This window comes from Gambusia affinis, linkage group LG05 (assembly GCF_019740435.1).
Source record: "Gambusia affinis linkage group LG05, SWU_Gaff_1.0, whole genome shotgun sequence".
Classification (NCBI taxonomy): Eukaryota; Metazoa; Chordata; class Actinopteri; order Cyprinodontiformes; family Poeciliidae; genus Gambusia; species Gambusia affinis.
This window is the reverse complement of record NC_057872.1, coordinates 7,469,147-7,496,155: the sequence shown is the minus strand read 5'-3', so window position 1 is coordinate 7,496,155 and position 27,009 is coordinate 7,469,147. Positions and strand designations below refer to the sequence as shown.

The following is a 27,009-nucleotide window of genomic DNA, read 5'->3' as shown; positions in this document are numbered from 1 at the left end:
CTGCAGAGACCCTGAGTTTATTATTGTTTTTGTTTCAGGTTAATAACTAGAGTTGGTCTGTGGGTTTTTATGTAACGTGACTACTTTTGCGCTCCGTGTCCTCAGGCGTACGTCCTTTCCCCTGCCCTCACTGTGACAAGATCTTTCGCACATCTGGTCACAGGAAGACGCACATTGCGTCGCACTTCAAAAGCCTACAGCAAAAGAAGAACAGATTTCAACGGAAAGCCAACAAAGCCAAAGCCTCCAAGAACATCCTACCTCTGCCCGACATCCCCTTGCAGGAACCGATCCTCATCACGGATTACGGTGCGAACACTATGTAAATTTTGCCGGTCATAAATGTGTGCATGCTCACCGTTGCACCTTCACGTGGAAGACTTGAAGGTTTTGTGTTCATTTGTTCGACCAGGCCTCGTCCCCTCCCAGAATCCCCGCCTCGCTTTTCAGCAGTTTCTGGAAGTTGTGGGTAACGACAGGCCGTACAAGTGCCAGTACTGCAGCAAGGCCTACAAGAAGTCAAGCCATCTAAAACAACATGTCAGGTAATGTTTTCCTCTTTTATTGTGTTGAGATTCTCTCAACATTGGCAGGATGATGCCATGAATTCCTGAACAAAACTGGAGGGGAGCCAGCGAGATGGAGCGGAGTGAAATGGGATGGTGATGGAGGTGACAAATTTGGGTGGAACGGTATGACAGCACCAAGGGAAATGAGAATAAATTTATGTGGAAGGTGGAAACAGAATTGTCTGCTAGTAGGTAGTGGAGAAGCAGATAGGATTTACTTTACGTTTGGTAAAGAAAGTCTCCCCTCTTTTTTCCCCCAAAGGAAAAAAACAAACATCTTTGAAGTAAACTGGTGATTCTCTCCAATTTTTGTTTTTCTCTTTGTGTGTTCCATCTTCTTGAAGTTTGTTTTAACCTAAAGCCTTAACACAGCGCCTTCCAAAAGTATGGATGTCCTGTTAAATTTTCTTTTCTCTATTTTTTTGTAACTTAGAAACAAAACTGAAAACTTTGAAAACTCTCAGGGAGCGTGGGGGGCATTATTTTTTCTTAATAGTTCATATTATGTAATATTGTTATTCGCTCATCAAAAACATACCTGAAATGTTGTTTTAATTATTTTATGCATGTTTGCATACACAGCTCCTCCAGACTAGCGGGTAATTGTTAATTAGCAAACACCTAATTGTTTGCTAATTAGACTCACAGTGGAACTGCGAGTCTACTGAGCTTATAATATATAATATATTATATATAATATATATAATATGTTATATATATTATATATATATCAGTTCATCGCTCCAAAGAACGGTTGTGAATGGCATCAGTGGACAAACGTTGCTGTAGTGACTTTCTGAAGGCAGTATCATAGAGAACTTTCATGATTCTATGTGAAAAATAAAAAAGATATAATAAAAAGACATATCTATATAAAAAAGACTCAGGAAATGGTTTGTTTGGGTTGATTTTTCTTTCTTTAGTAAATTGAAGCGTCTTTTAAAAACTCCTTTTTCTATTTGCTCAGCGTATATTTGTCTTACATTAACATCTTTTAGAAGATCTGAGCCATATAACCGTTCAAAAAAAGCACAGTTTTTTCCCAGCTCTGTAATACTTTGGTAGCTGTGAAAGATGCTGGAAGGATAATGCCAAAGCTTTTTTGCCTCTCGTTTAATAAAAAAATGTGCCCTGACACAGCAAAGGTTTCTTTTGTTTTGTTTTGTTTTTTGTGTTGTTGTTGTTTCCATGGCAACACTATCTTGACAACACAGCTTTGATTTTTAAGCAGAGCTTTTCATTATTCTACAGCTGTCAGTGTTGTGCTGATCTGCTCCCTCTTGGGGTTTCCGCGTCTGTATGTGATCATTTTCATCCGATACGACTCAGATCCTTCTGGAGGAGCTTAGACATATCCACAAGAATAAATCCCTGTTTGCCTGGACTCTTGATGGAAGTCTTTAAAAAAAAAAAAAAGATTTCTTACATCGGTCGTATCAGTTTCAACTCGATAAGTGGCCACACCAAAACAAAACAAGAAAAGAAAACGGTAGGCCCTTATCTGCTAGTGCCATGCATGTCAAACAATATTTCTCCATGAGCTTTGAGCCGAATTGAACTTGTATAAATAATAGTAAATAAAGGCAGGTACTGCTAGTAATTTAAAAGGGCATATCTCAATCAGTATTACTTGTCCTCTATGCCAATCTAAGTAATTAAGATCAGACATTTTGCCGATAAAGTTCCAGGATAATAACGACATTAAAGTTAATGAATTTCAATGCGATGAATAATTCACAAATGCAAGGGCAGCTTTATCTGTAATGCACATTTAAAAAAAAATAAAGTCGTGCAGAAGTGTTTCACCAGGCCGACACAAAACGAATGAGCAAGATTCCACAGCGAAACCTTTTTCAAAAATCCACTCTCTAATGTAGAATGTCTAAAAGCAGGAGCGAATGAGAACAAAGTAAAAGTTCTTTTAGGAGAACTGGATTAATGGGGTTATGTCTCAAGCAGAAGATTAATCCCTACACCAAGAGGCAATTCTTTTCGGATCACCAATTAACTCTAAATGCCACCATGTTAAATATTAATGGGAACTTGATTAATGTCAGCCAGGTAGTACATTGCCATGACATCTGGACTGAATTGTCTTGCAGGAGGCACAGGAGAACAGCTTCCACACAACTGAGCCGGTTGTTTTCCAACATATTATCCATTCACTACCTCTGTCTGGCCGAGTCCCACTATCACAGACCGTGTAATTGGTGTATGAAGCTATAGTTGTGTTGACGTTTTGCTCTGTTTGCCCCAGATCTCATACAGGAGAAAGGCCGTACAAGTGCATCCAGTGCAGTCGAGGTTTCGCCTCCTCTGGAGTCCTCAAAGCTCACATCCGAACGCATTCGGGCCTAAAGGCGTACAAGTGTCTGGTGTGTGACACAACATTCACCACCAGCGGGAGCCTGCGGCGCCACATGACCACTCACAGCGAACTCCGACCTTACATGTGCCCCTACTGCCAGAAGACGTTCAAGTCGTCACCCAACTGTAGGAAGCACATGAAGACGCACAGGTTTGTGGGTCCTCGCGGGTTTTTGGTTGGTTTGTTTGTTTGTGTGCAGTGATGTGACCTTTTTCAGGATTAGAGTTGTGCTCTGACTTCCTGCCATCGTTCTGGGAAATCAGGTATGAACTGGCCCAGCAGCTGCAACCACAGTCAGGAGAGGATCCTCTGGGAACAAGCGCCGTTACCCATGACATGCCGGTGGAAATGGAGGCGGACTCTCTTCAGCAGGCTGCCACTACTGCAGCAGAGCAGCAAGGCATGCTGGGACTGGCCCAGGCAGAGGTTGTGAATGGAGGCCAGCAAGTAACACTCGATGGCCCTTTGGCTGACCAGCCACTAGTTCAAGGCGAAGGTAACAGCAGAAGTAAAATGTGGTTTTGGAGAAAGAACAAAGAAATATAAAATAGTTCTAAATGACATTTATATAGAATTCTTAAAAAAATAGATAACTACATTTAGACTTGTTCTCTCTTTAGTAACTATATCAGTCTATTTGAACTTTCTTCTGTGCAATTGATAGAGATTAGGAAAAATATGTCTCTGAAGTGTTTCAGCACTTCACATGCTAAAGAAGAGTGACTATTAAAACATGAACTGGTCTCTAACAATAATTTGTAGGTTTCATCACTGTCACCCTGAATCAAATGAATCAACTTAGCTGGACTGTCAAGGCTCATTGGCTATTATTAGGCAGCCAGTTTTTGTTTTTCTCATCTCTCTCTGCTTCACTTCCTGCCTGGCTACAAATAAATAAATTGCACTAGTGCAGCAAAAATCTTTATTTTCCTTTCGTTTATATTTTAAAACTGGCCGTATACTGAATATGAAAATGTATGCAACAATTTTTAAATTGGTATTTATAAAGAAATGTTGAAAATCATTTATTATTTTCAACAATACTGAGACCTCTCCCTGAAGTTTTTTGTGGAGTTTAACAATAGCATTCAGTCATATCATCTGCTGTGTCAGCAAATGTTTATAGTCGAACATTTAAAGTGTAAAAGTGCCCTTAACTCATTTTATAAACGAATGTTTTTTTGCACCTTTGCTCTTGCAGACTCATATGTGACCACTCAACATGCTTTGCCGCAGAATATCAGTCAGTTTGAGACACCGACACTACCTCAGCCTACCTTTGACCAGCAAAGTCTAACACAAGGTAATTCATGTCCTTCACGTTGACTCTACTTTCATCCTGAAGGTTTGAACATTTTTGAAAATTATTTATTTAACATATTGCTTGCTGTAAGTTTGTACACCATTGAACATGTCTCAGCCGGCGCACCTTAGTAGATTGGAATACCATCAAAAGGTCAATTTATTACAATAATTCAGTTCGAAAAGTGAAATTCTTACATACATTAATTGCAGTGTGTTATTCTTCTAGCCTCCATTCTGTTATTTTTCATGTTTACGGCTTACAGTTGATAAAAGTCCAAACATAAGACTAATAAATCAATTTTTTAAATTCAGAAAGTACCAGCTTGACATTTGGCCAACAAATGGTTACTGAAACCTTGGACAAGCCAGGTAAGTCTCAAAAGGACATTGCTCAGGAATCGTATCTGTTTAGAGTACTGACTACAAGCTTATTATTAAAGTTAGATTCAAAATGGGGAGAAGTCATAAGATAATATCAGCATAGCAAGCTAACAGTGGGATGGACCGTGGCTATAGTGAGTTTATGTAATTCCTCCCTCTTCTGACAACCTGTATAGAGATACTGATTTTATTTTGCCTACACTGTTGAGTTAATACTATAATCACTAAGCCACACACCTGATTTAATTAGAATTGAACTGATTTGCCCTTTTGGCCAGAAATATAACCTGACATAACATTGATGATGGAATATTGTTTGTTTAGCAGCACTATTTTTAGGACAGAGGTTTCTATAATAAATCTTACCATAATTTTGGACTTTCAACAGGGAAGCAACTTGTTTCTTTTTATTCATTAGACTTTCTTCTCTTGCATAAGTCAAAAATATATGATTTTCTTTCCACCACATCGTCACCAGGTTTCCGCCCTCCCTACCAGCACTTCTTATTTCTGCCCAGTCTGAAAACACAGCTTGTTCTGATGCTACAAACAATTTAGCAGTCAGTCATCAAACATTTAGCAGATAGGTCCGTCTTTCCCCCCTTGCCCAGGACGTGGTGTGACCTTCACATCTAAGCAGAACAGATGGGAGGTCTAATTGGCTCAAGGAGAAAGACACGCGGGCCGGTTTGCCATCAGATTTTGAAGGGCACGCGTCTCGTGTATCTGGATAAGAGGGGCTCTTGAACATCAAACCCCGCTTTAGCCTGTTAGCATGTCACTCCACCCCATCGGAGCTGGAGTGTTGTCGTGTGCTGTGATTGAAGTGTTGCTATTGATGACATGAAGCCCTCTGGGTCACTTGTGGAAACCCAGCATAATTTAGCCACTCAGCAGAATCTCATTTGGTAAGCTGGTTTATATCCCCAGGTTTTACTGGTGCTTGGATCATGCAGCATTTGGAGTTCACATGTCGCTTCAAAAGTCGCTTTATCTGTACAAACCCATCTTTGTTCTGAATCAGCCACAAATCTCTTCACAGTACGATGATAACACTTCAGTTTTTGTTAAATATCTAATGTTTTCTGATGATTTTAAACAGCAGAGATCCTTTCTCTTTCCCAAATTGCTTGAAACCTGTGGCCTGCTAAATAATGTGGAACATCCTTCTTAAGTAGATTTCCTTTCATTGAGCTCACCAGACAAATTAATCAACCCAACTCTCTGAAATTAATTGTAGTGATTCAAAGAGCCCTGACACACAATACCATCTATAAATTTAATAGCACAACAAAAAATCAAATCTTTATGACACTTTAATCCAATTTGCATAATAATTTGGAACACGGTGTAAGGAAGACCGTAGATATCAGCTTCTGCGGTTGTGCTAAGAACGCGATTATTCAGGAAATAAACATGCTCTACTTCCCACACCCAGGCTTCACCATACCCGAGCCGAGCTACAACCAGCCCCAGTTCTCTGCTGTCCAGCAGCTGCAGGATTCCAGCACACTGGAGTCCCAGGCTCTGTCTTCCAGCTATCATGCTCCAAACCTGCTCCACGTCCCCAGCTCAGAGGTTGTGAGTACTTGAATTCTGTAAAAAAAAAAAAAAAACCCTGAAAAACATCGTTTATGTTTTTTAAAGCCTTTACATTGTTTTGCTTCAGAAACGGTTGAGTGAAGCTGTTTTTTTTTTTTTATCTAAATCTCATAGGAGACTAAACTGTTTCAAAAAGCACGTAGTGGAATTTTCCCACATCAGTAAAATATAATCTGATATATTTTATAATTGGGTTCTTGACGTGTCGGCTTTTCTTTGCTGCTGCAGACAAACGGACTTCTTCAGGAGAGCAGTCAAGGTGACCTCCAGCTGCCTACAGAAGCAGCAGACTACCAGGAAGATGGTGAAGACAACACAAAGAGAGCCTACAGGTTTGTTTCGAGGATCACGAGAAAATCCAAAAAGTTGAGGATTCCAATTGTCTGGTTGTTGTGTTAAATTTCCAACTTAAATTTGAAGCTTTGGGGAAATTTCTGAAATTGTAAAATCAAAATGTAACTGCTTGTGTCTAAGTAGATAATTTTTCTCTGCATATAACAAATTATATTTGCATGGTGTAATTTTGTCGTAACTTGATGATCCCATAAAATTATGCCTCAAAAGTCTATCTTTACAATAGACTTGAATAGGAATTAGACCTGTGGGCCCGGGCGTGAAATCAACTCGGTTTGCTTATTTTTGCTGACTGCAGAAAAAAAAAAATAAATCTGGATTTCACAATACAGATGTAAATTTGGAAAAATCTTACCACTGTTTAAATTTCTTTTTCACAGTGAATAAAATGAATAAAACATGAGAAAGACAGAAATCAGCAGATCTGACATGTGAATAGTCTCGAATAGAAGAAACCTTCAAAAACAAAGAGCTATTGCCTCTGCAGTTTTCCTTCTCACTTGTTCAATAGTTGCTCATTGTTCCAACAACTGGCTCTCTCCTTGCAAACCTTTTATTTAAGCAACAAAACAAACAAGAAAGAAGGGCTTTGTTTTACCAGCCGGCTCCTCTGGAGACGGGAGATAATTCCTCTTGGCTGAATTCGCCTTAAATTTACATCCCCGAACACTCTGTTCTCATCCATGTTGCATTAAGATTACCTGAAAATGATAAATAATTCGTCCTAAACCTGATCCTCCCGTGTCTTCAGGTGCAGCTGGTGCTCCAAAGCTTTCAAAAAGTCGAGCCATCTGAAGCAGCACATCCGATCCCACACCGGGGAGAAACCGTACGCATGTCACCTCTGCGGACGAGGTTTTGTTTCCGCTGGAGTGCTGAAGTCCCATCTCAACACACACACAGGTGAGCTTTCTTTTTAAAGGTGGGAAAACTTTCTGAATCGTTTCTGTATCGAACAGAGAGATGGCTGTTCTGAAATCCCTCAGTGTTATCAGGAACCTCATCAAATGAAATCTGTTTTCTAATTTAGTTTTCAAATGCTTAAAAAACTTAAAATACTCAGCTTTGCTCTGACCTCTGCCTTACAGGGATGAAACCGTATAAGTGTGACGTTTGTGAAGCTTCTTTCACCACTAATGGAAGTCTCAGTCGGCACGCGTTTATCCACAGCAAGTCATTCAAATGCTCCATGTGTAACGAGTGCTTCCGCTCCAGTCTGTTTTGTAAAAGGCATATGAAGAAGGAGCACGGTGTGGAGGAAAAAGGTAAGGACGTTGAGACAATATCTGGATTTCTCAACTCTTTATATGAGTTTTGTTGTCACCATTTCTCACATTATGCTCCTTCTCAGTAATTTAGATTAATTTTCATAGGTTCTTTTTCCGCAACAGTAATAATGTTGGAAGTTGTATTAGCTGTGGGGTTTTTGTTTTTTTTTCACTTGTGATACAGTAACAAACTTAAGAATATTATTAAAGGATTTTATGCACTAGTGGAACATAAAGTCATGCACAATTGCTGAAAATGTAATATCATTTATAAAATATAGAAATATAATATAATAGAGGGCTGGGACTTTAATGCATTCACCTGAATTAATTCATTCCATAGATTTTGAATTGTTTAAAACTTTGACGTAATTTATATGTTGTCGCCGGATCCTTTGTATTTGCGCGTTTCTGGTACGCCTGTGAATTTGACGCGCAAGCGGCAACCGAAAACAACAGCGATGGATGCCAAAGCCGCTTCTCTTGGCACACTAGATGAAGAAAAAAAAATATCTAATGGCACAATAGTCTTCTAAAGACTACTGTGTGAAAGTTGTGCTAAAAGGAGTTCACTTGTCACTGAAGCTATTGAAGCGTAAAATGAAATCTCAGTGCTAAGCATGTTGCACAGACATTCCTAACGCTAATGTCACCGTCGACAATCCACACTTCTAAAGAAATCTTTTTTTTCAAAGAGGTCACATGAATGATCAGGCATTCCTGAAAAACATGGACGCTGAATGAACCTGATGATTGAATCACCTAAATAACTGATCAAAACCAACGAATATCTTTGTTGCGGTTGCCACATGTTCAGTGTGTTTTGCTAGGATATTCCTTTAGAAGCCGTGTAAAGTAAGTCATCAGGAAACGGAGTTGTTCAGTAAATGTCAGGATGAATCCAGGTGTTACGTAAAACTTTCAGGGGATTATTAGAGTACTTTAGAAAACAAACATCACCATGAGACCAATCAACATGAAAGGCATGTTGATTGAGTTGACTGAGTTGACGGTGAGTCAGTTTTATACAATCCAAAGACGTGTTAACAAATTACAACAGTTGGTTAGTCCACAGGATGACTTAACTTGTTCCTGTCCCCAATAGATACTCCAGTACCTCATCATCAATTACAGATATTCTCAGTTGTTTCGGCGCATTTCTCAAATCATCCTCGACATTTGCAAAGCATCCCTCGAAATAATTCATACGGACAGCATGGATTGCCAGCAAAAGCTAGACTCGTTCTCAAAATCCATACTTCATCTCTCAAAAGTAAATATTTGTCAGTGAACATGTCAGTGCCTCAGAATGATAAACCCTTGTTTCATTGAATACAGATCAGGCAGTGAAAATGATAAGTCATGCTGTCAATATAGGTGGTTCTCTGAAGGGATGTTCTGATATAATCTATGGTTAACATTTTATTGACAAGTACTTTAAATTGTGTTTGTGGGAGATTAATGGCAAGAGACTGAACAAAATTCACATTTTACTGTAATTTATTGACATACCTTGTCAATGTGACACAGAAAAGAAAAGACAACTCTGCAGAGCACTAAGAAAAAATATAAGACAATCTCCTTAAGGAAAACTGTTCATGCAGTGCTGTAGGAATTACAGTGCAGTTTTCCTATACTTCCCATTTTCATGCAGAGGAGAAAGAAAAGATCTGCAGTGAAGTACAGGATTGAGGAGTAGGATGAGAGGAACTCCACGAGAATCTCATTGCGGGTCACAAACTTATGCTTAAATGTTGTGGAGGTCAAGACCATTCAACAAAGACCCAAAACTTTCCACAAGCAATCGAAAATGTCGGACATAGCAACTTGCATGGATGTTCAAAAGCATCTGCTTTTGCTTTTGTTCATCAGAAACAAGAAACTGCGTTCTCGATGTGCCCAGGTGACACGATCAATTGAAGACTGAACAAGCGGTTTTGAGAATTTCAAATCTGTTCTGAGAAATACACGGAAGCAACTGAGAAAACCCGTAAGATTGTGTGGACTTTTCTCAGAAATGCACTGAGGGAATTATGCTCTCTGTGTGGCTAAGTGTGTGAGTCCACATGAGATCTTTAAGCTTCAGCTGTGCGTGGTGTCATCCAAATTACCAAAGCTGTCTCCCAGTGTTGGCAGCTGCACTGTGAGATTACGCCCAAGCTGACCACGTAACTCTGCTTTGACCTGTAGAAAAACGTACCGGTGTGTGTGAAACTGTGGGATTAATAATAAAGATAAAATGATGTGATGTGAATGAACACTTGATGCTTGGAGCCATATTTGCAGCTACTTTTAACCCTTTTCATGCGGTTCTCGGCGGAGTATGTGTGCCAGTCAACTCATTTATGTTCAGTTCACGTGACTAAAGAGCTTCCCATTGATGCTGCACTCCATCTGTCTCTCATTTACCCTTTTTTGTGTTGTTCTGCACCGAAAAGAAACAATGGTGAACCTTGAAGTAAAGGGTAGGCATGTTCAAACTTCAGGTTGTACTGACGGTTCGCCCGTCTGCCAGTTACAGATTTCGAGCCTCAAGATGGGGAAGACGACGACGAGGACGGAGATCAAAAAACGTCTAAAAGGAGGAGTTTGGAGATCATCACTTTCACCGAGGAGCAGGCAGCCGAGCTGGCCAAGGATCCCGGACAGGAGGCCTCGGTGTCGGAGCGGATCCTCGCCCAGTCGGCGGCCGAGAGGGATCGCATCAGCGAGATCAAGGACAAAGCGGTGGAGCTGGAAACCGAACCCAAGTTTGCCAACTGCTGCAGTTACTGCCCAAAGAGCTTCAAGAAGCCCAGTGACCTCGTCAGGTAAAGGTCACACCTCTGTTTCTGTGCATTTTCCTGTAAAGTCAAAAGGACGTAAGCTTTTCTGGTCGTTCCAATGCTTCAGTGTAAGAATTATTAACCCTCAATCAAATTTCAAGGTATAAATGCCTTGAGAATTCCGGCAAACACATCGATTGGAAGAAAGACGGATCCATCTCAGAGATGGACAGTTTGTGGTGTGTAATGTGTGTCTTAACCCCAAAACAAACAGCAAAAGACCTTGACAAGATGCTAGCTGAAACTGCTAGCATCATTAACCCCTTGGAAGCAAGCAGTGTTACTGACGCTAGCTAAAAGACTGATAGAATGAAACTCTCTCTCCAAAAGCACAACGTAATTTTTACATGTACTCAGGAATAAATGCCACACCTTTTGGAGGCATTTCAGGCAGAATAACTACAGCTAAATGTAAATGTTTGGTCATAACAAGCAGTTATGTTCAAAGGAAAAACATCAAACCCAGGTGTCAGGGAAAGGGTTGGCAGCTTCATGATGCGTCGGTGTTTTGCTTCAGGAGTGACGGGTGCGCTTCAGGAAATAACGTTATATGGAAATATTGAAGTACCAGTCTGGAATTTAAGCTGGAACATCAGCTTGAGTTTTCCAAACGAGCAACAATCCGCTCCATACAGCCAAATTAGTTACAATACAGGTTTAGGGAGAAGGTCAAAGTCTATCACAAACTCTTGACTTCCATCTAGAATAAGATGCAGGCATGGCCGAAAAGAGGTGTTCAACATTTGCCAAATCATTTTAAGGCTCTTGAGGAATCACCTTGTTGGAGTAAAGTGTTGTTTTAAACCTCGTCAACAGTTGTTTTGTTAAACTAGCATTTATTTATATGAATAAACAAACTAAATGGAATAAATTGTGCCTCTACAATACACTGTTGTTATCAAAGTAACAGAACATTTGATTTAAAATGGCTTCAATGCATATGTCTGTTATTGTTTCGCAAAGACACCAGCTTTGTAACGGTTGTCTTTTACTTGCTTTTACTTCTGGGATTTTTTGTTAGTTTTTTTTCTAAGATTTTTTTTAGCTCTCTTTGATCAATCGAGCTACTTTATCAATTATATTGTTAGAAGATCTCTCAACAATTTTAGAAGTGGGTAAATAATCCTTAATCCTTATCGCAAAAATACTTTGGTGCTAAAATGAAAAACTTTAAGCTCCTGTTTCATGTTTTTGGACAAATCCCAAATTCCTCTGTCAAGACTTGCCTTCAGGCTGTTTTCCTTTAAAAATCCTACAGTGAGCCGTATTTCTCCCTATATTTCCATTTGACTCAGAGACTTGGCAGTTAGTAATAACTTTTTTCTTCTTTTTCATATCTGCTCTTTTTTCCCCCCCGCTATTATCTCTTTTTTCTTTTTTCGCACATCTGAAACGTATCTGTCAGCGAGTTATTCTGCATGTGACTAAATCTGATTTCTTATTTAGACACATCAGGATCCACACAGGTGAAAGACCCTACAAGTGTGACGAATGTGGGAAGAGTTTTACGGTGAAATCAACCCTTGATTGCCATGTGAAAACACATACAGGTAAAACACCAGTAAGGCGAACGTGGCAGGGGAACAATGCATTGAAAATGATGAGACATAATTATGCAGCAGTGGAAGGTTGAAGCTGATTCTAACCACTTCTGAATTATCGTTAACAACTGCAAACGGTAACAGAATGTTTTAAAGAAATGGGCCTGACTATCACAATGTGTTTTACTCACTCTCTAATGTTAATCAGTAGCTGAAGGAGCATAACTTCATCCTTTGGGCAGTACTTGGTGTTTGGATTTCATTCTATTGCATTTAAATTGAAGTCAAAAGCAGAAATCCATCAGTTCCGAAGCCATTGTCTTCAGCAGACTCCCAAAACAAAGGTTGTTCTTGTAATTTTCAAGTTGTGAAATATTTTCAACTTTTACAAAAGGTGAGCAGTACGAAGGAAAAATGAAGTCTTTTCACAGACGTTTGATTTCAAAGAAGCAAACTCGATTTTGAGCAGCGATTTGATTTGCGTTATTTTGGCAGGTCAGAAACTGTTCAGCTGCCACATGTGCAACACCTCCTTCTCCACGAAGGGCAGCCTGAAGGTGCACATGCGCCTCCACACGGGCTCCAAGCCCTTCAAGTGTCCCTTCTGCGAACTGCGCTTCAGAACCTCGGGCCACCGCAAAACCCACATCCAGTGCCACTTCCGGCCCAACAGCGACAGCCGCAAATCCAAGCGCTCCTCCGCCTCCGCCGGCCACTCCAGACACAGCCAGGACTCCGGAACCAGGCAGACGGGGGGCTCCGGTCAGAGCCAGCAACCGGCAGCTTCGGAGACGCTTCAGCCTGTGGGTCTGCTGCAGGCGCCCAGCTCTGACCCCAGCATTTACCTTCCGGCCAGTCAGGTTTTGAGCGGGCAGTTTGATCAGAACCTGCTGCAGCCGGGCCTTGTAAGCCAGGCCATCCTGCCAGCCTCTATGTCAGGTGGGTGTTGTTGATAACCAGTGAACAATGAAATGCATTTTGTTGAAGGAAAATGCTTTGCAGAGCAGATATAAAGCACTTAATGTGGAATTTGTTAAAAAGAATTGATTTTATCCACTTAAGCTTAGCATCTTAGCTAGGGGCGATATGTTGCATTATTCTGAAGAGTTACTTTTATATTGTACATCTCTACTCTGTGATAGATAATTAATAGATAATTAATGCTCTAAAGTTGCTGCGTGGACACTTGAAAAAAGACTAAACTAACTTGCCAGTAGCTTTTCAGCAAAATATAGAGGTTTGTTTTAAGTCAATTATTGCGTAATATTGATATAAAAAAATTATAATAGTTCCACTGGCAGATTTTATTTTACATATCTTAACATCTTTGCCATATTATAAATTAACAAAATCTTTCAGTGCAACTAGTACTTCTAACATTGATGTTAAGGAATTATTAACTTAAAACAAGCTCATACTTAAAAAAAATAATAGTTCTACTAGCATATTTTATTTCATTTTTAACAAAACATTTTCCCATGTCATCAGTTCAACCATGTTTATTTTAATCAATATTAAGGAATTATTGATTTAAAACAAACTCTGAAATATTGATGAAAAGTTACTTGTAAGTCAGTTTTGTCTTATTTGAATTGCAGTAAGATATTTGCACTAGATTAAACTAGACCAAAAATGCTTGGTAAGATTGTGTGTTGTTGCAGTGTAGGTGGAATCCTGAAAAAGATCGTCATCATCTCTCTGTTGGTGGGACGTTTTATGGCAGCATCTGTGCTGCTACTCAGACCATATGATTCATGTCACGTTTTAATAAGTCAAACCCAGGAGGACGAAGTTGTTTTACCACCGAGCGCCACTTTCTTTGCCTTATCATTTCAATTCACAGCACAGCTTTTGAATGTTTCCAGCCTAAATCTAATCAGAGAATCTTCAAAGATCCCTTGTTATGTTTGTCCTCAGCTTGGATGCATGTCTGACTAAGCGAAAGCTCTTTGGAACTAAAGAAAAGCTTGAAGTCTGAGAATAGTGTTTTAAAATACTGTTGTTAGTTTATAAATCACTGAAGGGCTTAGCGCCACGATACATTAAAGATCTGCTGTTGCTGTATCAACCTTCCAGACCCCTCAGTAACCAAATGAAGAGAAGCAGCATTCAGCTTCTATGCACCACAAATCTGGAAGAAACTTCCAGAAAACTGTATAACAGCTGAAACACTGACTTCCTTTGAATCTTGACTTAAAACCCACCTGTTTAGGATTGTATTAGAAATGTAATCGATTACGAATTTAACGATGGCACTTGACTTAATGTCGTGTTTGTGTCATTGTTGATTCTATGTTGCATGACTTTGTGTTTTTGTGTTTATGATGTAAAGCACTTTGAAATGCCTTTCTGCTGACATGTGCCATACGAATAAAATCTGATTGATTGAATTTGATAACAGGCTTTCACACTTTAAACCTTTCCCACCTTGTAAAGTTGTACCTGTGTGCGTGTTCCAGCTGCGGGAGACCTCACCGTTTCTCTCCCAGACGGCCTGACCACGCTGGATGGCATCCACCTCCAGCTGACCCCGGCCAGCCTGGTGTGCCCCAACGTGCAGATTTCTGGCATCGACACGGGCAACATCACTCTCCAGGTGAATCTCCCAGTGATCTGCTGTCCCACAGGCAAACAAGTGTTGCTCAGTAGCAATGTATTTTGGTAGAACGTGTAGCTTCTGTGTAAAAAAAAGGTTTTGTTTTGAAAAGTCTTGCTCTTCTGCTGTGATTTTGATTATTTATGTTGGGGTTTGTTTGTTGTTTTTTTTTTGTGACAAGTGCTCCCTAAGAGTTTTGTTCAGTCAGTTTAGGAAAGTGATTAAAGTTTTGTTTTGTTTACAGAACACTTGCACATCAGGAATGGAATCCATTCAGATTCATACACTGCAGGAGATCAGTATTTTTATATTGATGCGCCTCAATGGTAGTTGGGGGGGAAAAAAACCCTCATGTACTAAACAGAAAGGATTTTTGAGACTTTCGTTTTCGGCGGAGGAGGATTAGATCCCACCTTCTGCGATTCTGTGGATGCCGTAAAAGCAGCGAAACTGAGAAAAACAAGGATTGCTGCCTCCCCCGCAGGCAGCAAATGAGTTTTTGTGCGAGAGATGTTGGTGCCAAATGTTTTACTCTTGAGGTTACGAGACATTTAGACACGAGCAAAGTTTTCATAATATGCCTCTATATTCCACCACGGAGGATGATGTGGGGGACGTAAGATGATAAGGCAGACGACTGGAAGCAGACAGAAGGGACGTGCTTGTGAATTAATACGAGACTTGAGCAGACACGTCGGAAAAGTAAACTTTTTAGCTGCGTTCGTTGGTCTAAAAGTGGAAACTTTGTCTTCGGGATGCACTGATTCACTTTCTTCACTTCTGATACCGATATCAGATTTTTGAACACATAAAGTTTCAAATGTATTTGCTAGCTCTGCACCAGTAGAGCACACTTAAATACACCAGCAGCTTCACAAGTTTTGGTCAAACATGTAAAAGCAGCTTCAAACTGTTCAGCCAGCGCAACAAGGCGGATAACAGCCAATGTAAAATAAATAATGAAACTGAAACTGACACAAATAGTAGGTCGACTACCTTGGTCAAATCTGTAAAGAAAACCTTGAACAAAACTTTCTAACGATTCAGGAAGTATTTCTGAATGTGATGTAAAATAAATAATAAAGCATGACATCACTCAGAGCACAAAGCATAGAATTAGACTGAATAGATCTTCCTTTAAGGATCAGGCACATTGTCACCAATACTCTAGCTATAATTTATTTTTCAATATCGGGACCGATACAGATATTAATGTATCGGATCGATGGAGCTCTACCTGGAAACAGGCTCAAGATTGAAATCAAGGAAACTTTCTTTATCTTGTTTTATGTTGTAATTCCAACAAACGATCGTCTAATGCTTTGATTTTTGAGTCTGGTTTGTTTTATGGCGGTGGTTATTCACCGTCTCATGCGGCAGTTTAAAACATTTAAACCTACTATTGGATGTTTTCACAAGTAGGAAAGAAGATTTGGTTCACAGTGAAGATGGGAACCAAAAGCTTTACCCAAACAGATACTTAAAGCGTAAATAACTGATAAAAACAACGTTATACATATTCATGTTTTGTTTTTTTGTTTTGTGTTTTTTTTTAAGAGATAAAGTAAATTGTATGATATATTTCTTGTGCTGAAATAGGTCCAAATTGTTGGTTTAGTCTTTTCAAATCACCTTTAAACTTTCTTGGAGTTGTGACCTTTCAGGATGCTCCCTCGTGTTATGGCTCGCCACTTCCTGCAGCTTTTTATAGCTGATTACAAATAATTGAAATTCTACATTGCAATATATTTGTTTCTTTCTAAAGGGTGTTTTTTTAATATATTTATTACTCTTAATCCTCTCAAAAATCATTTAGCCTATTAAGAGTCCTAACGTAGCTTGGTGCGTCACAACCCCTTCCCGTACTTCCCTTTATACAAAGGAGACAAAAAAGCGCTCCGGTTTGTGCCTGAGTCATTGACGTAATTTTTATTGATCCTTCACTTAGAATTCAAATGCTAAAAAAGACCATTAGGCATGACTCATTTTGTGCTCCAAATACACGTTTTTAAAGCCGTGCACAAGAGGAGCAAGGTTATGCGTCTGTCTTTCTCCGGCTGTTGTTAAAAATCTACAAAAAAGGAAAAAACCTGAAAAAGAAACATGTGCTCACGCTTTATTTACACTTAAATGTACCCACCCTGCAGCTGGATCAAACACTGCAGGTTGCCGATAATAAGACAAGGTGGTACATTCTATTTCCGATGTGTGATTTGTTTCTGGGTATAAAACCCTCCAACACGTAGCTACATGTCACTTTTAGCTGTTAATATATATATAGACTCACATCTGATTCTTCAGTGACTTTGAAGGGTAAAGCACATGGCTTTAGTGGAAAAAGGTCTTGAGATTGAATTCTTTAGCTGTCTCAGATATTTGCCGATTTAACAAAATTATTTAAAAGTTTTCTTTTTTTCTTTAAACCGTCCCTGAATTGTAGCTTCTACAGAACAGGGGATGAAGACAAAGACTGTGTGTAAAGACATGTTGCTGTAACGGAACAGCGGGTCCGAGCATCAACTATCTTACTGCTTAAGATAGTTGATGTTCATGCAAATTTTCCACCATATGGACCGACTCTGGATTAAAATTTAGTAATTGTTTCCATTTAAAGTATAAGGTCTTAATTTTGTCACACAAGGTGATCAAAGTCATAAATTGAGGTAAATGGCTATTACAAACTTTAATGTATTTTATTCACATTTTTTTGAAATGGGCGGGAAAGCGATACTCGCTGTTAATGTAGATAAACTCTGATTACTCAATCAATGACTGTTAAAACTTAAAGGTGCTAAAGAATAATCCCAGAAACAAAAAAAATGGCTTACTTCTGACAAAAATGAATCATTTAGTGCTGAGACCAACAGAAGCAGGAACATTTCAAATCAAATTTTGTAGGAAATCGCGAAATCCCAGTAGAATTCGAAAGACTGCGAAGGCTGCAGTGGTTGTTACCCCCGGTAACGAGAGGTGCTGGTTTCCCACGCAGATCGACCCCGCCCTGCTCCAGCAGACCTTACAGCAGGGCCTGCTCTCTCATCCCCTGAGCGTCGACACCAGCCTGGTCTCCCACTCCGCCAACCAGCTCATGTCGACCTCCGACCCTTCGGTGTCTGCCAACGTCGTCATCCACCCTCTGACCAGCCTGTCCATGCAGCCGCCCACCATCTCCTCTCCCCAGGTCTCTATGGCCGGACTGCCTGAGCAGGACGTCGCGGGTAAAAACCAGAAAAAAAAAAAAATCTAATTGTATGTTGTTTCTTTTTTGAGCTGAGTGACAATCTGTGCTTGAACGTGCTTCGTGTAGGCCCCCAGGACCTGAACCACGTCATGAGCAACGCTGGGCTCGTGGCAGGAGCCAGCAGCGGCCAGGAGATCACTCTGACCATCAACAACTCCAGCCTCACGCAGGCTCTAGCTCAGGTCCAGGCTCAGGCCTCGGCGGCCACGCTCACCATATCAGGTATGAGCCGTTAGCCGCGGGGTCGCTAGTTCTCACCAGCTAAATCTGCTGCAGACAAAAATAATAGGCAAACAAAAAAACCCCAAAAACATTCCATACAGAGTGTGTTTTTTCTTTGTTTTGTTTTTGTTTGCATTTCTTTTCTCAGCCAAAACACACTGGTGGGAAATGAGAGAATAAACCTCAGTCTTGTCTTTTCGATGGTATTTGCTTCCCAGAATTGAATAAAGAGCAACAGAAATGGAGTTTTGAGCTGTTTTTTTCCCCCCTCCTCCTCTTGTCATCTTTGATGTTCTTCACTGGCTTTCTCTTACCTGGAGGTGTATATCTTCTATCAATGAAGTGAAAACATCTGCCTCTGTTCCCTCTTTGTGAAGATAGAATCTCCTTGAATGAGATGAATCATATCCTGCGGCCGCTATTGAGCGTCTCTTCTTCAGCCTTCTGATTTATTTTTGCGTGACTCTAATCTTTCAAACTCAGATGTTTCATCTTCATCCTTTTTGCCGTGTGTTTTCTTTAAGGAAGACAGAAGAGTTTAGGGAAAATTCTGTTTTCTGATTAGTGTGAACTATTGCTAGGAATAATCAATAAATTAATGATTTATAATTAACATATTCCATTTTCTCTTGATTTGCATAATGCATGTTTTTTTTCCCTAAAAGCAAAGAAACAGAAAGAAAATCAGGTTAAGCTGTATTATGGTAAACTGTTTGACAGCATTCAGAGTGCCACAAACACAAATATTGTTTTTGAAAATCCTTTGAAATAGGCTTGTTCACGATGTCGTTCATTAAAAAAAAAAAAGGGGCCATTTGTATCACTAACCTCCACAGAGAAACTGTATTTAATCACATTTTCAAATGAACTGATAATTAAAGATACTTTTTTGGAACGAACAATGGAGCACATACCAAAAACCACATTTCTGATCGTACGGCAAGTTTAGTTTTTTATTTACCGTTAACTGAAACTTATCATGACAGCGATGGATCAAAATAGTGCATGATGCATGATAAACAATACATTAAATGTCCATCCCTGACACACAGCAGTTTTAAATTGACGTTTGGTATCACATGACCATTAGCAATTTAACATTTGCTAATGTACCGCAAAGCAATGCTGTTTTTGTAGTGAAGAAATCCAATACTTTTGTGAAGTGATGCAAAAAAAAAAAAAAAAAAAAAAAATCACTACGTCCCATAGTTTGAAACTAAAGACAGCAGTGCAAGAAACAAAATGTTGCCCCACCGTTTGGAATAAATATATGTACATTAAATGGTTTTAATTTGGACCTAAGCGTGGATGCAGAGCAAACACCTAAAGCTGTCTTTGTTCAGAATTATATAACAATAATTTCCAATTGCAGTATTTTCCCAAATATCTTGGCAGGTCAAGATCTGCTCCCCCAGCACGGCAGCTCCAACGGCGCAGAGATGAACGGCAGCATCAGGCTGGCCTCGCCACTCAGCAGCCAACCCACCAGCGCAACCATGACCATCACCAACGACCACCTTCTACCTCAGAGCCCAGCCAACACTGGGATGGCAGGTAAGCTCTTTTTAATAAAAATAATAATAATAAAGACTTTAGAGTACGTGTCAAACTTTGTGCTAGGATATTCTTTGAGCAGCGCCACCTTATGAGAGATTCAATGCCCTCCAGATATGTTTGGAACAATCAATTCAGACGACAATATGAGTCACAGCAACACTTAATTTCTCTCTGGTGTCAATAAAGTATTTTTGAATTTGAGTTAAACTGAATAAACTCAACCTTCAGTAATGTGTGTTTCCAGGGTTTCTGGGTTTTGATTCAGTCCAAATATCTGAATTTAAACATCTGCAGATGTCGGTATTTTCTGATCTAAAAGGATTTTTTAAGCTGAATTGGTTTTAATTAAATTTGTAAAGAAAATATAAAGTGGTGACAGCTGTGAAGGGAGGAAATAAAGGTTTTGCGGGCGTTACTGTAGGGGAAATTGATTGAGATTGCCATCTTACATTTGCCTGATTTGCTTGTCACCTAAAGATGTAATCAAATTTCTATGCTAATATCTCTCTTTATCAATTGCCTTCCTCTACCAACTCAAGTGGGGGAAAAAAAAAAACTCCCCCCAGACACTGAGAGTATCTCGTCTTTTGTTGATTAGTCGGAAGCCGTGTTATCGCTCTGTATGCAAATATGGTTCTGCCAGCTCTGTGACCGGGGAACAGTTCTGTTCCAGGCTTATTTATTCAGTTCAAAACACAGTGGAAAAATGACAGGGGCTCCTCTGACCAGAGCAATTTAGCACCTTTTGGTTAGAGACAAAAGCAGCAGAAGAGCCTGAATTATTGACAGGGTGAGGACATAAGAGCAAAATGGCCAGATATTTTCTGTCATTACAAAAAAAAAACAACAACAAAAAAACCTCTTACCGCAACATGTCCAACGCTCGGCCCACACTGTTGCTAACATTTTGTAAATGTTACAGTTTTAACATGGAGGATTAAGTCTGAAACAATAAAATTATCTCTCTTTTTTGGAACCCTTCTGGTTGCATAAGCTGTTATCTATAATAGCCAAGTCGAGCAAAAGGAAGATAGGATGTTGTAAATGCAGAGCCTTACGAAGCCATTTGCCCGCTTTGAATGGCACTTTGAATTGCCTTGTTGCTGGAAACGTCCTCTATAAATAAAATTACCTTACCTTTGACAGTTTTCACATTGCAGCCACACACATTCACTGAATCCTATTTGAATTTATGCGACAGAACAACATGAATTAGTACAAACCTGTAAATTAGAAGGGAAAGGTTAATTTGCAAATTCAAGCCAAAAAATACAGATTAGCCCCTTTACTTTTGCTAGCTAGAAAGGGTAAGGGTGGACGATAATGCTAGCTGGCAACATAAAAGGCTAGCTAGCTAGCCTTTTATGTCCATAAGGGTACGTCCAAATGTCTCGGCTGGACGACTTTTGTCTTTGACGCTGGCGCACTTCTGTTGCCATCCCATACGAAGCTGCTTTCAATCAACACCAGAAAGCTTGACGCTATGTGATTAAGACAGTAGAGAGCCACACTGAGTGTGATGCCAAGAGCTACAGACGGACCCCAGAAATGTCATATAGTTTAGATCCCACGCCATATAAATATTTAAAAAAATAATCCTTACAGCTGCATTGAGTCTGACGGAGCTTAAGGTGTGTTACAAATACTATCAAAGAAAATGTACAAAATTAGTCATCATGCCCCAAACCACTTTGAAGCTGTTACTGCAGTGCAACATTTGTCATCTGAACTCTGTTTTCACATGCGATGGTAATTGAGTCGCTCATTTTCCCCTCTGTGCCATTTCTTCCAGTAACCAGTTTGGCTCCCAGCACCACTTTGTCCCATACTGCTGCATCCAAGAGCTTGGTGATGTCACCAGGGGGTGTGGCCAGCGACGGCACCGTCACCCTGACCCTCACAGACGCTCAGGGCATGCTGGACGGTGTCACTCTAAACCTCAGTGCACAGGTGAAAGGAACACGAACCGTACTTGTGTGTATTTGTAGAGATGTGCTCTTCCAGGGTTCCTGGGTTTTGATTGAATCCAAATATCTGAATTTAAACATCTGCAGATGTCGGTATTTTCTGATCTAAAAGGATTTTTCTTGAAAGTTAAGTGTTGGTTTTGCTCTTGGGTATGACGTAACCAGAGTAATACAAACACTTTGTTATTCTGCTGTAATTTGTGTCCAAATCTTCTCCCGCATCTCCATTTGCAAACTGATCACATGATTTGCATCAGAATGATTCTTTGATGCATGTATTTACATTATTGCTTGCATTAGAGCTGCTGAATCTGAACTGGAGCTTATGAATATAATGCCGGTTCTCTGATTAGCCTGAGCGAGTGTCTCACTATGCATGATCTTCTCAGAAGCTTAGTTGTGATTAACTCAGAAAGGGCATGGATTTCTTCAAGTCCCTTAGCTGAGGGCAGAACAAGCAGCGAGGTTGTTTTGAAGGAACTGATCTAAGGTCAGCTTCCTTCAAAGGTTCAAAAGGAAAACAAGATTCTCAAACAGTAGCAAGGTCCCACACACAGCTTTTCTGTTTCCTGAATTTGACTTTGAACCAGTGTCGTGTGCTTCCTCCAGAAGAATCCCAAACGCCAAAACTGCTGTCCTTCGGGATGAACCATGACCAGTAGAGAAACCGAAGACAAAGAAACAGGAAGCAAGGGGCAGTGAAGGCTTTTACTGTGGATGGAAACGGATGTCGGCTCTCACCAAAACACTGATATTCAGTGGGACGAGAGCCAAACCTGTTCTGAAATGAATGTTCTTTCTGGGTCACTTCCTTGTTAGAAGATGGTGTGAGAGTCTGTGCACCAGCTTTCAAACTCCTTCCACTTTGTGCCCATACAGGAAAGGATGTTGCTGTGATTTCTTCTGATAAAGATGAAACTCTGTCCCTTAACAATCCAGCGGAGAACTTTTCAGTCTCCCTTGCCTTTGGTAGCTTCTTCCTGTCAGACTGAGACGTTATAACCTCCAGCCGGTGAAGGAATGCTCAACCTTGTTGGCCAGAGAATGTCGGGGTTATTGGATTGGGGTGTCCGAGGCCTTTTAGGGACTTTTATTAGTCATTAGTGCTGTTAGTGGAGCAGCCATTGCCAGTCGTCAGTCTGGCTCAATGGCCGAAGAATGATACCCGATCCAGAAATTACATCACTATCAGGTCCGATTGTGATTTTGGATTGAATTGATCCTGTATCTAATTGTTGGTGAATTTAAAATCTGAGCAAGATTCAACCATTTCTATGAAGACATGTTGTTTTTTTTTAGTCAGATGCTTTACACGACTGTCTTTTCCACATTTAGGGTCAGACTTTTCCTGGGGTACTAAATGAGACTGGTATACCGGGACAATCGGCCAATTCAAGCCAGCAGGTCTTACTGGTCAGCCACCATTCCCAATCCACGAATGGGGCATCTGACAATGGATATTTTGTAAGTATTGTTGTCCCGCGTACAATATGAGGAAATACCTAAATGCGTTCAGTTTCATTAAATTGCATAACACTTGATTAAATTTAAGGAATTTAGCTCCAAACTGTAGAAAATCACAACACGAATGTCATCAGCACCAACAAAACCTTCAACGACGATTCGATGAGAGCGGATCATTTTGGAGAATTTCCCAATGCAGTGATGAAATGTAAACTGTAATGCACTCTGTTATAAATCCAGAGTCCTGCTGATGGGGGAAAAGGTGGGAAAGACTCCCAGTTGGACATGGAAAGCAGGAACCAGTGTTATTACTGCAACCAGCTGTGCGAGAACGCCAACGCGCTGCGGCGGCACTGCAAACAGGCTCACGGCAAGGACCGCTGCCACGTCTGCGGCGTCTGCAAAAAGGCTTTCAAGCGAGCGACACACCTCAAGGTCAGAACTGCGACGCACAATCGGCTGCTTACAGTCGAGCGTGTCTTTCATTTAACGGCGACGACAATGCAAAGACGCGGAAGCAGTGTTGAAGGATTGTTCCGACTCTGAAGATGTCTCTCCTGATGACAAAACATTGAGCACATGTGGCATTTTATTTCCACCAACCAGAGTGTTTCCTCGGTGGTGAAAACGCTGAAGGGACATGTGAGGGTGGAAGGAGGAGGACGCAGCTTAAAGTTCAGGCCCTCTCCCTCCCACGTGTCACTTTTGTTACGCAAAGGCCACAGAGCAACAGGTTTTTCTTTTTGCCTTTTGTAAATGCGCCCCAGCAATTGGAGCTGCACTGATTTCTCACTATGACCAACGGGGCTGGGATTAGGTGAATGTCACGGTCAGTGACTAAGCCCTTTTTACCTTGGTCATTTTCTGCGCGAGCAGGCGGCAGGAGATGGATTTTGGGAATATCAGCGGCCTGAAAAATGAGTGGCGCGTATTAAACCATTTCTCTGTGATAGATCATATCAGGCACTCAAATGTCCCACAGGCACGGGTTCCAAGATATTGAATTTCTTTGGATGTACCGTAAGGTTTTTGGAAACGGCTTCATTTTTCTGAGGTCTTTTCTGCAAGATTGATGACGCTTCTGTCCCAGTGTGACAATTGTTTACAGTCTTTATATGGTAGCAGTAACAGCTTGCTCAGTTTCACATTATCTTGACTCAGCGTCATGATATTTTGCTGCAGGCAGTCGTTCCATCCTTCCCAGTTTTAAATTCTGGATGCGGTCTCTGATAAATCTTTCTCTTTTTGGGGCCAGGAATAAAAAAAGTTCAGTCCCAAAAACCAATTTTTCTTAATTTCTTTATAAGCACCGCTTTTTATCTATTTCTAGCTTAAAGACAGAAGCCAGTCACAATAAGCAATTACAATTTCAATGTACAATTTCTATTCTGGTGATTCATAGTTTTTGAAGGGCAGTTTTGTTTAGATACATCAGAATCCATTTCATTTATGGTTTGGTTTCCAAGTGGTTTTTGTTTGCATTTTATTTTTCATTTTATTTATTTTTGGAAATTTAAAATATCTCCCAGTTCCAGTGTTAAGTGTTCTTCACAAAATTAGAGTTCATTCATTATAATGTTTGAGAGATAATGCTTCTATCAATATACTACTTGAAAATACCTTAAAACAGTTACATGCAATAATTACTGGGACAGTTTATCATCCAATAAGATTTGCTATTTTGACAGTTTAAACACAGTTTTGCAGGTACATATTTTATGCGTTCATAATTTGGTCTGCAGGAACATGAGCGAGTGCACCAGCCGGGCCCTTCACCCAGCTCCCAGAAGCCCAGAGTCTTCAACTGTACGTCTTGTGCGAAGGCGTTTGCAAAGCGCAGCCAGCTGGAGAGACACAACCGAACACACACAGGTGGGAGGAAGTTGAAGTTTATTTTTCATCATGTAGGGCTATAAAATTCACTGTAAAGCCAAATGTATTCAAGCAAGGTCCCTTGCTGTTTCAAGGGACCAGTGTACAACTTAAGTAAGGAGTGTGAAACATCTGTACTGGTCTTCAGAGTTCAGCCTGACAGAAGACCTTCTAAGCGTAGAGATTTGCGCCCTTATAAGCTTTGTGGTCCAACATCAGAGTCTGACCTTCAAAATGTACATCTAGAAAAATGTTCATAAAGCTCCTGTAGCTTTCCAGAAGGGTTCAGGCTTTTATGAGTACAACGTCATATTCACCTACATGGATTAAGAATATGTATGGGTGTGGGGAAATGTCATAAGAAATCCAGTGCAGAAAACTATTAGGCTTAAAACATTGAAGTTTATAAACTTGAGCTTTTCTGCAAAACAGAATGGCCATTAAAGTTTAGTTGAACTTTACAAAATGGGGGGGAAATTACTTATTTGAAATAATTCCAATTATTTGTTTAGTGTGAAAGACCAAGGAAACAATCTGGCTATGGTTTCATTTTTAGTCGCTCCGCTTCCAGTGTATTTATTGTGCCTCTAAAAACATATTTCAAACTTAGAACATTTCAAACAACTGCCTTGCTGTTTAGGCAGCAAGTTAATTAGCGTGTGATTTATTTAAAATTAAAGATTAACTCTCGGTAATTTGCTGCAGCAGCAGCCTTTGAAGTAACATTATTGTCCGGCTTATCAAAAGCTAAATGATTTATTAGCTAAATAGCCTATTTAATGAGCATTTCCACCTTTTCAATGGGGCTTATTGAATTCGAGGTAAAGACACAGTAAAGGCTTTAATGAATCCAGGATTTAATGACAGGCATTTTAAAGTGATTACATTTTTTATTATTATTATTTGTTCTGGAAAATATTTTGATTAAGCTCTAATTCCCATGCTTTTCATAGCAAAAATCTTAGTTACGTTTTGGTGTCTAACAAAATCCCAAATGCCCCAGATTCTTCTGGAGACAGTGATGGAGTTCAGAGCTTTGTGGTCAGGACAGATTGATCTCTGTCTCGTTCCCCGACGACACCAAGCAATAAAGACTTCATTTGTACCTTCGTCTCTTCTGACGGAGTCTGCTTTCTCACCAGGCAGATTCTGCGGCGCTGTTGTGTTCAGTTTTGATCATGCTCAAGATAAATCATTTTTAGACACTGCGAACCTGATCTAAGAGTCTGAGTGGTAAACATGTAATTACAAATCTGAAGAAGACCTTCACCTTGTTGTCTGAGGGTGCTCGAAAAGAGAGTGTGACTCAGGTGATCCTGGATAATCATCTCATTTATGCTGTAGTTAATTTGTATAAAGAAATTGCACAGAGCCATTTTGACTCATGTAAGAGAGTACAAAACTGGTTTAATTTGTGGGTGGATGATGGCTGGTAGTTCAGACATTTATTAGCAGTGAACTAAATATATTAATAATAATGTTCCCAACATTTTTTTTCCTTTTGTACATGATTGAAAACTTGTGCGCTTTTAAAAATAATAACACAGGTGGATTATTCAGCTCATTGGAAATAACGCAGTTTGTGTCGTTACTTTCTAAGACAGAGCAGCTGAATGGTTGAATTAGGAGCTGCTGGATATGTTGGAAAAGTGCAGAGTTGGCCACCGGCAACTAAAAACCTAGTCGCGCCAACACTAAAGCACTACAACAACAAGGTATTTGGCGCAAGCTAACATTAAAGAGCTAACTTGAATTTAAATTTTATCCGAACTTAAGCACCAAATAAATTTTGACATGGTCCTAGAATGCCCTTAGATATTGTATTTGTATTTACATCTTGTTCTCTACTCTCCATGTTTTATTTTGGTACGGTAAAT

General features: G+C 40.0%; 1 protein-coding gene across 3 annotated transcripts in view; it reads left to right on the top strand.

Annotated features, from left to right (window-relative positions):
• Positions 1–27,009, top strand: part of LOC122831512 (zinc finger protein 236-like) — a 54,914-nt gene that overhangs the window by 19,853 nt on the left and 8,052 nt on the right. The window contains exons 11-30 of one of the 3 annotated variants that reach the window (XM_044117740.1): positions 106–309; positions 413–545; positions 2,827–3,087; positions 3,201–3,433; positions 4,139–4,240; positions 6,062–6,201; positions 6,454–6,557; positions 7,331–7,482; positions 7,668–7,844; positions 10,363–10,657; positions 12,119–12,222; positions 12,709–13,152; positions 14,673–14,809; positions 17,799–18,027; positions 18,117–18,272; positions 19,668–19,826; positions 21,622–21,779; positions 23,132–23,260; positions 23,501–23,695; positions 25,003–25,132. In XM_044117740.1, coding sequence (XP_043973675.1) covers positions 106–309; positions 413–545; positions 2,827–3,087; positions 3,201–3,433; positions 4,139–4,240; positions 6,062–6,201; positions 6,454–6,557; positions 7,331–7,482; positions 7,668–7,844; positions 10,363–10,657; positions 12,119–12,222; positions 12,709–13,152; positions 14,673–14,809; positions 17,799–18,027; positions 18,117–18,272; positions 19,668–19,826; positions 21,622–21,779; positions 23,132–23,260; positions 23,501–23,695; positions 25,003–25,132 — 3,642 coding nt within the window. Of the gene's footprint in view, positions 1–105; positions 310–412; positions 546–2,826; positions 3,088–3,200; positions 3,434–4,138; positions 4,241–6,061; positions 6,205–6,453; positions 6,558–7,330; positions 7,483–7,667; positions 7,845–10,362; positions 10,658–12,118; positions 12,223–12,708; positions 13,153–14,672; positions 14,810–17,798; positions 18,028–18,116; positions 18,273–19,667; positions 19,827–21,621; positions 21,780–23,131; positions 23,261–23,500; positions 23,696–25,002; positions 25,133–27,009 lie in introns of all 3 variants that reach the window. The other 2 variants (XM_044117741.1, XM_044117739.1) reach the window with 2 other exon arrangements.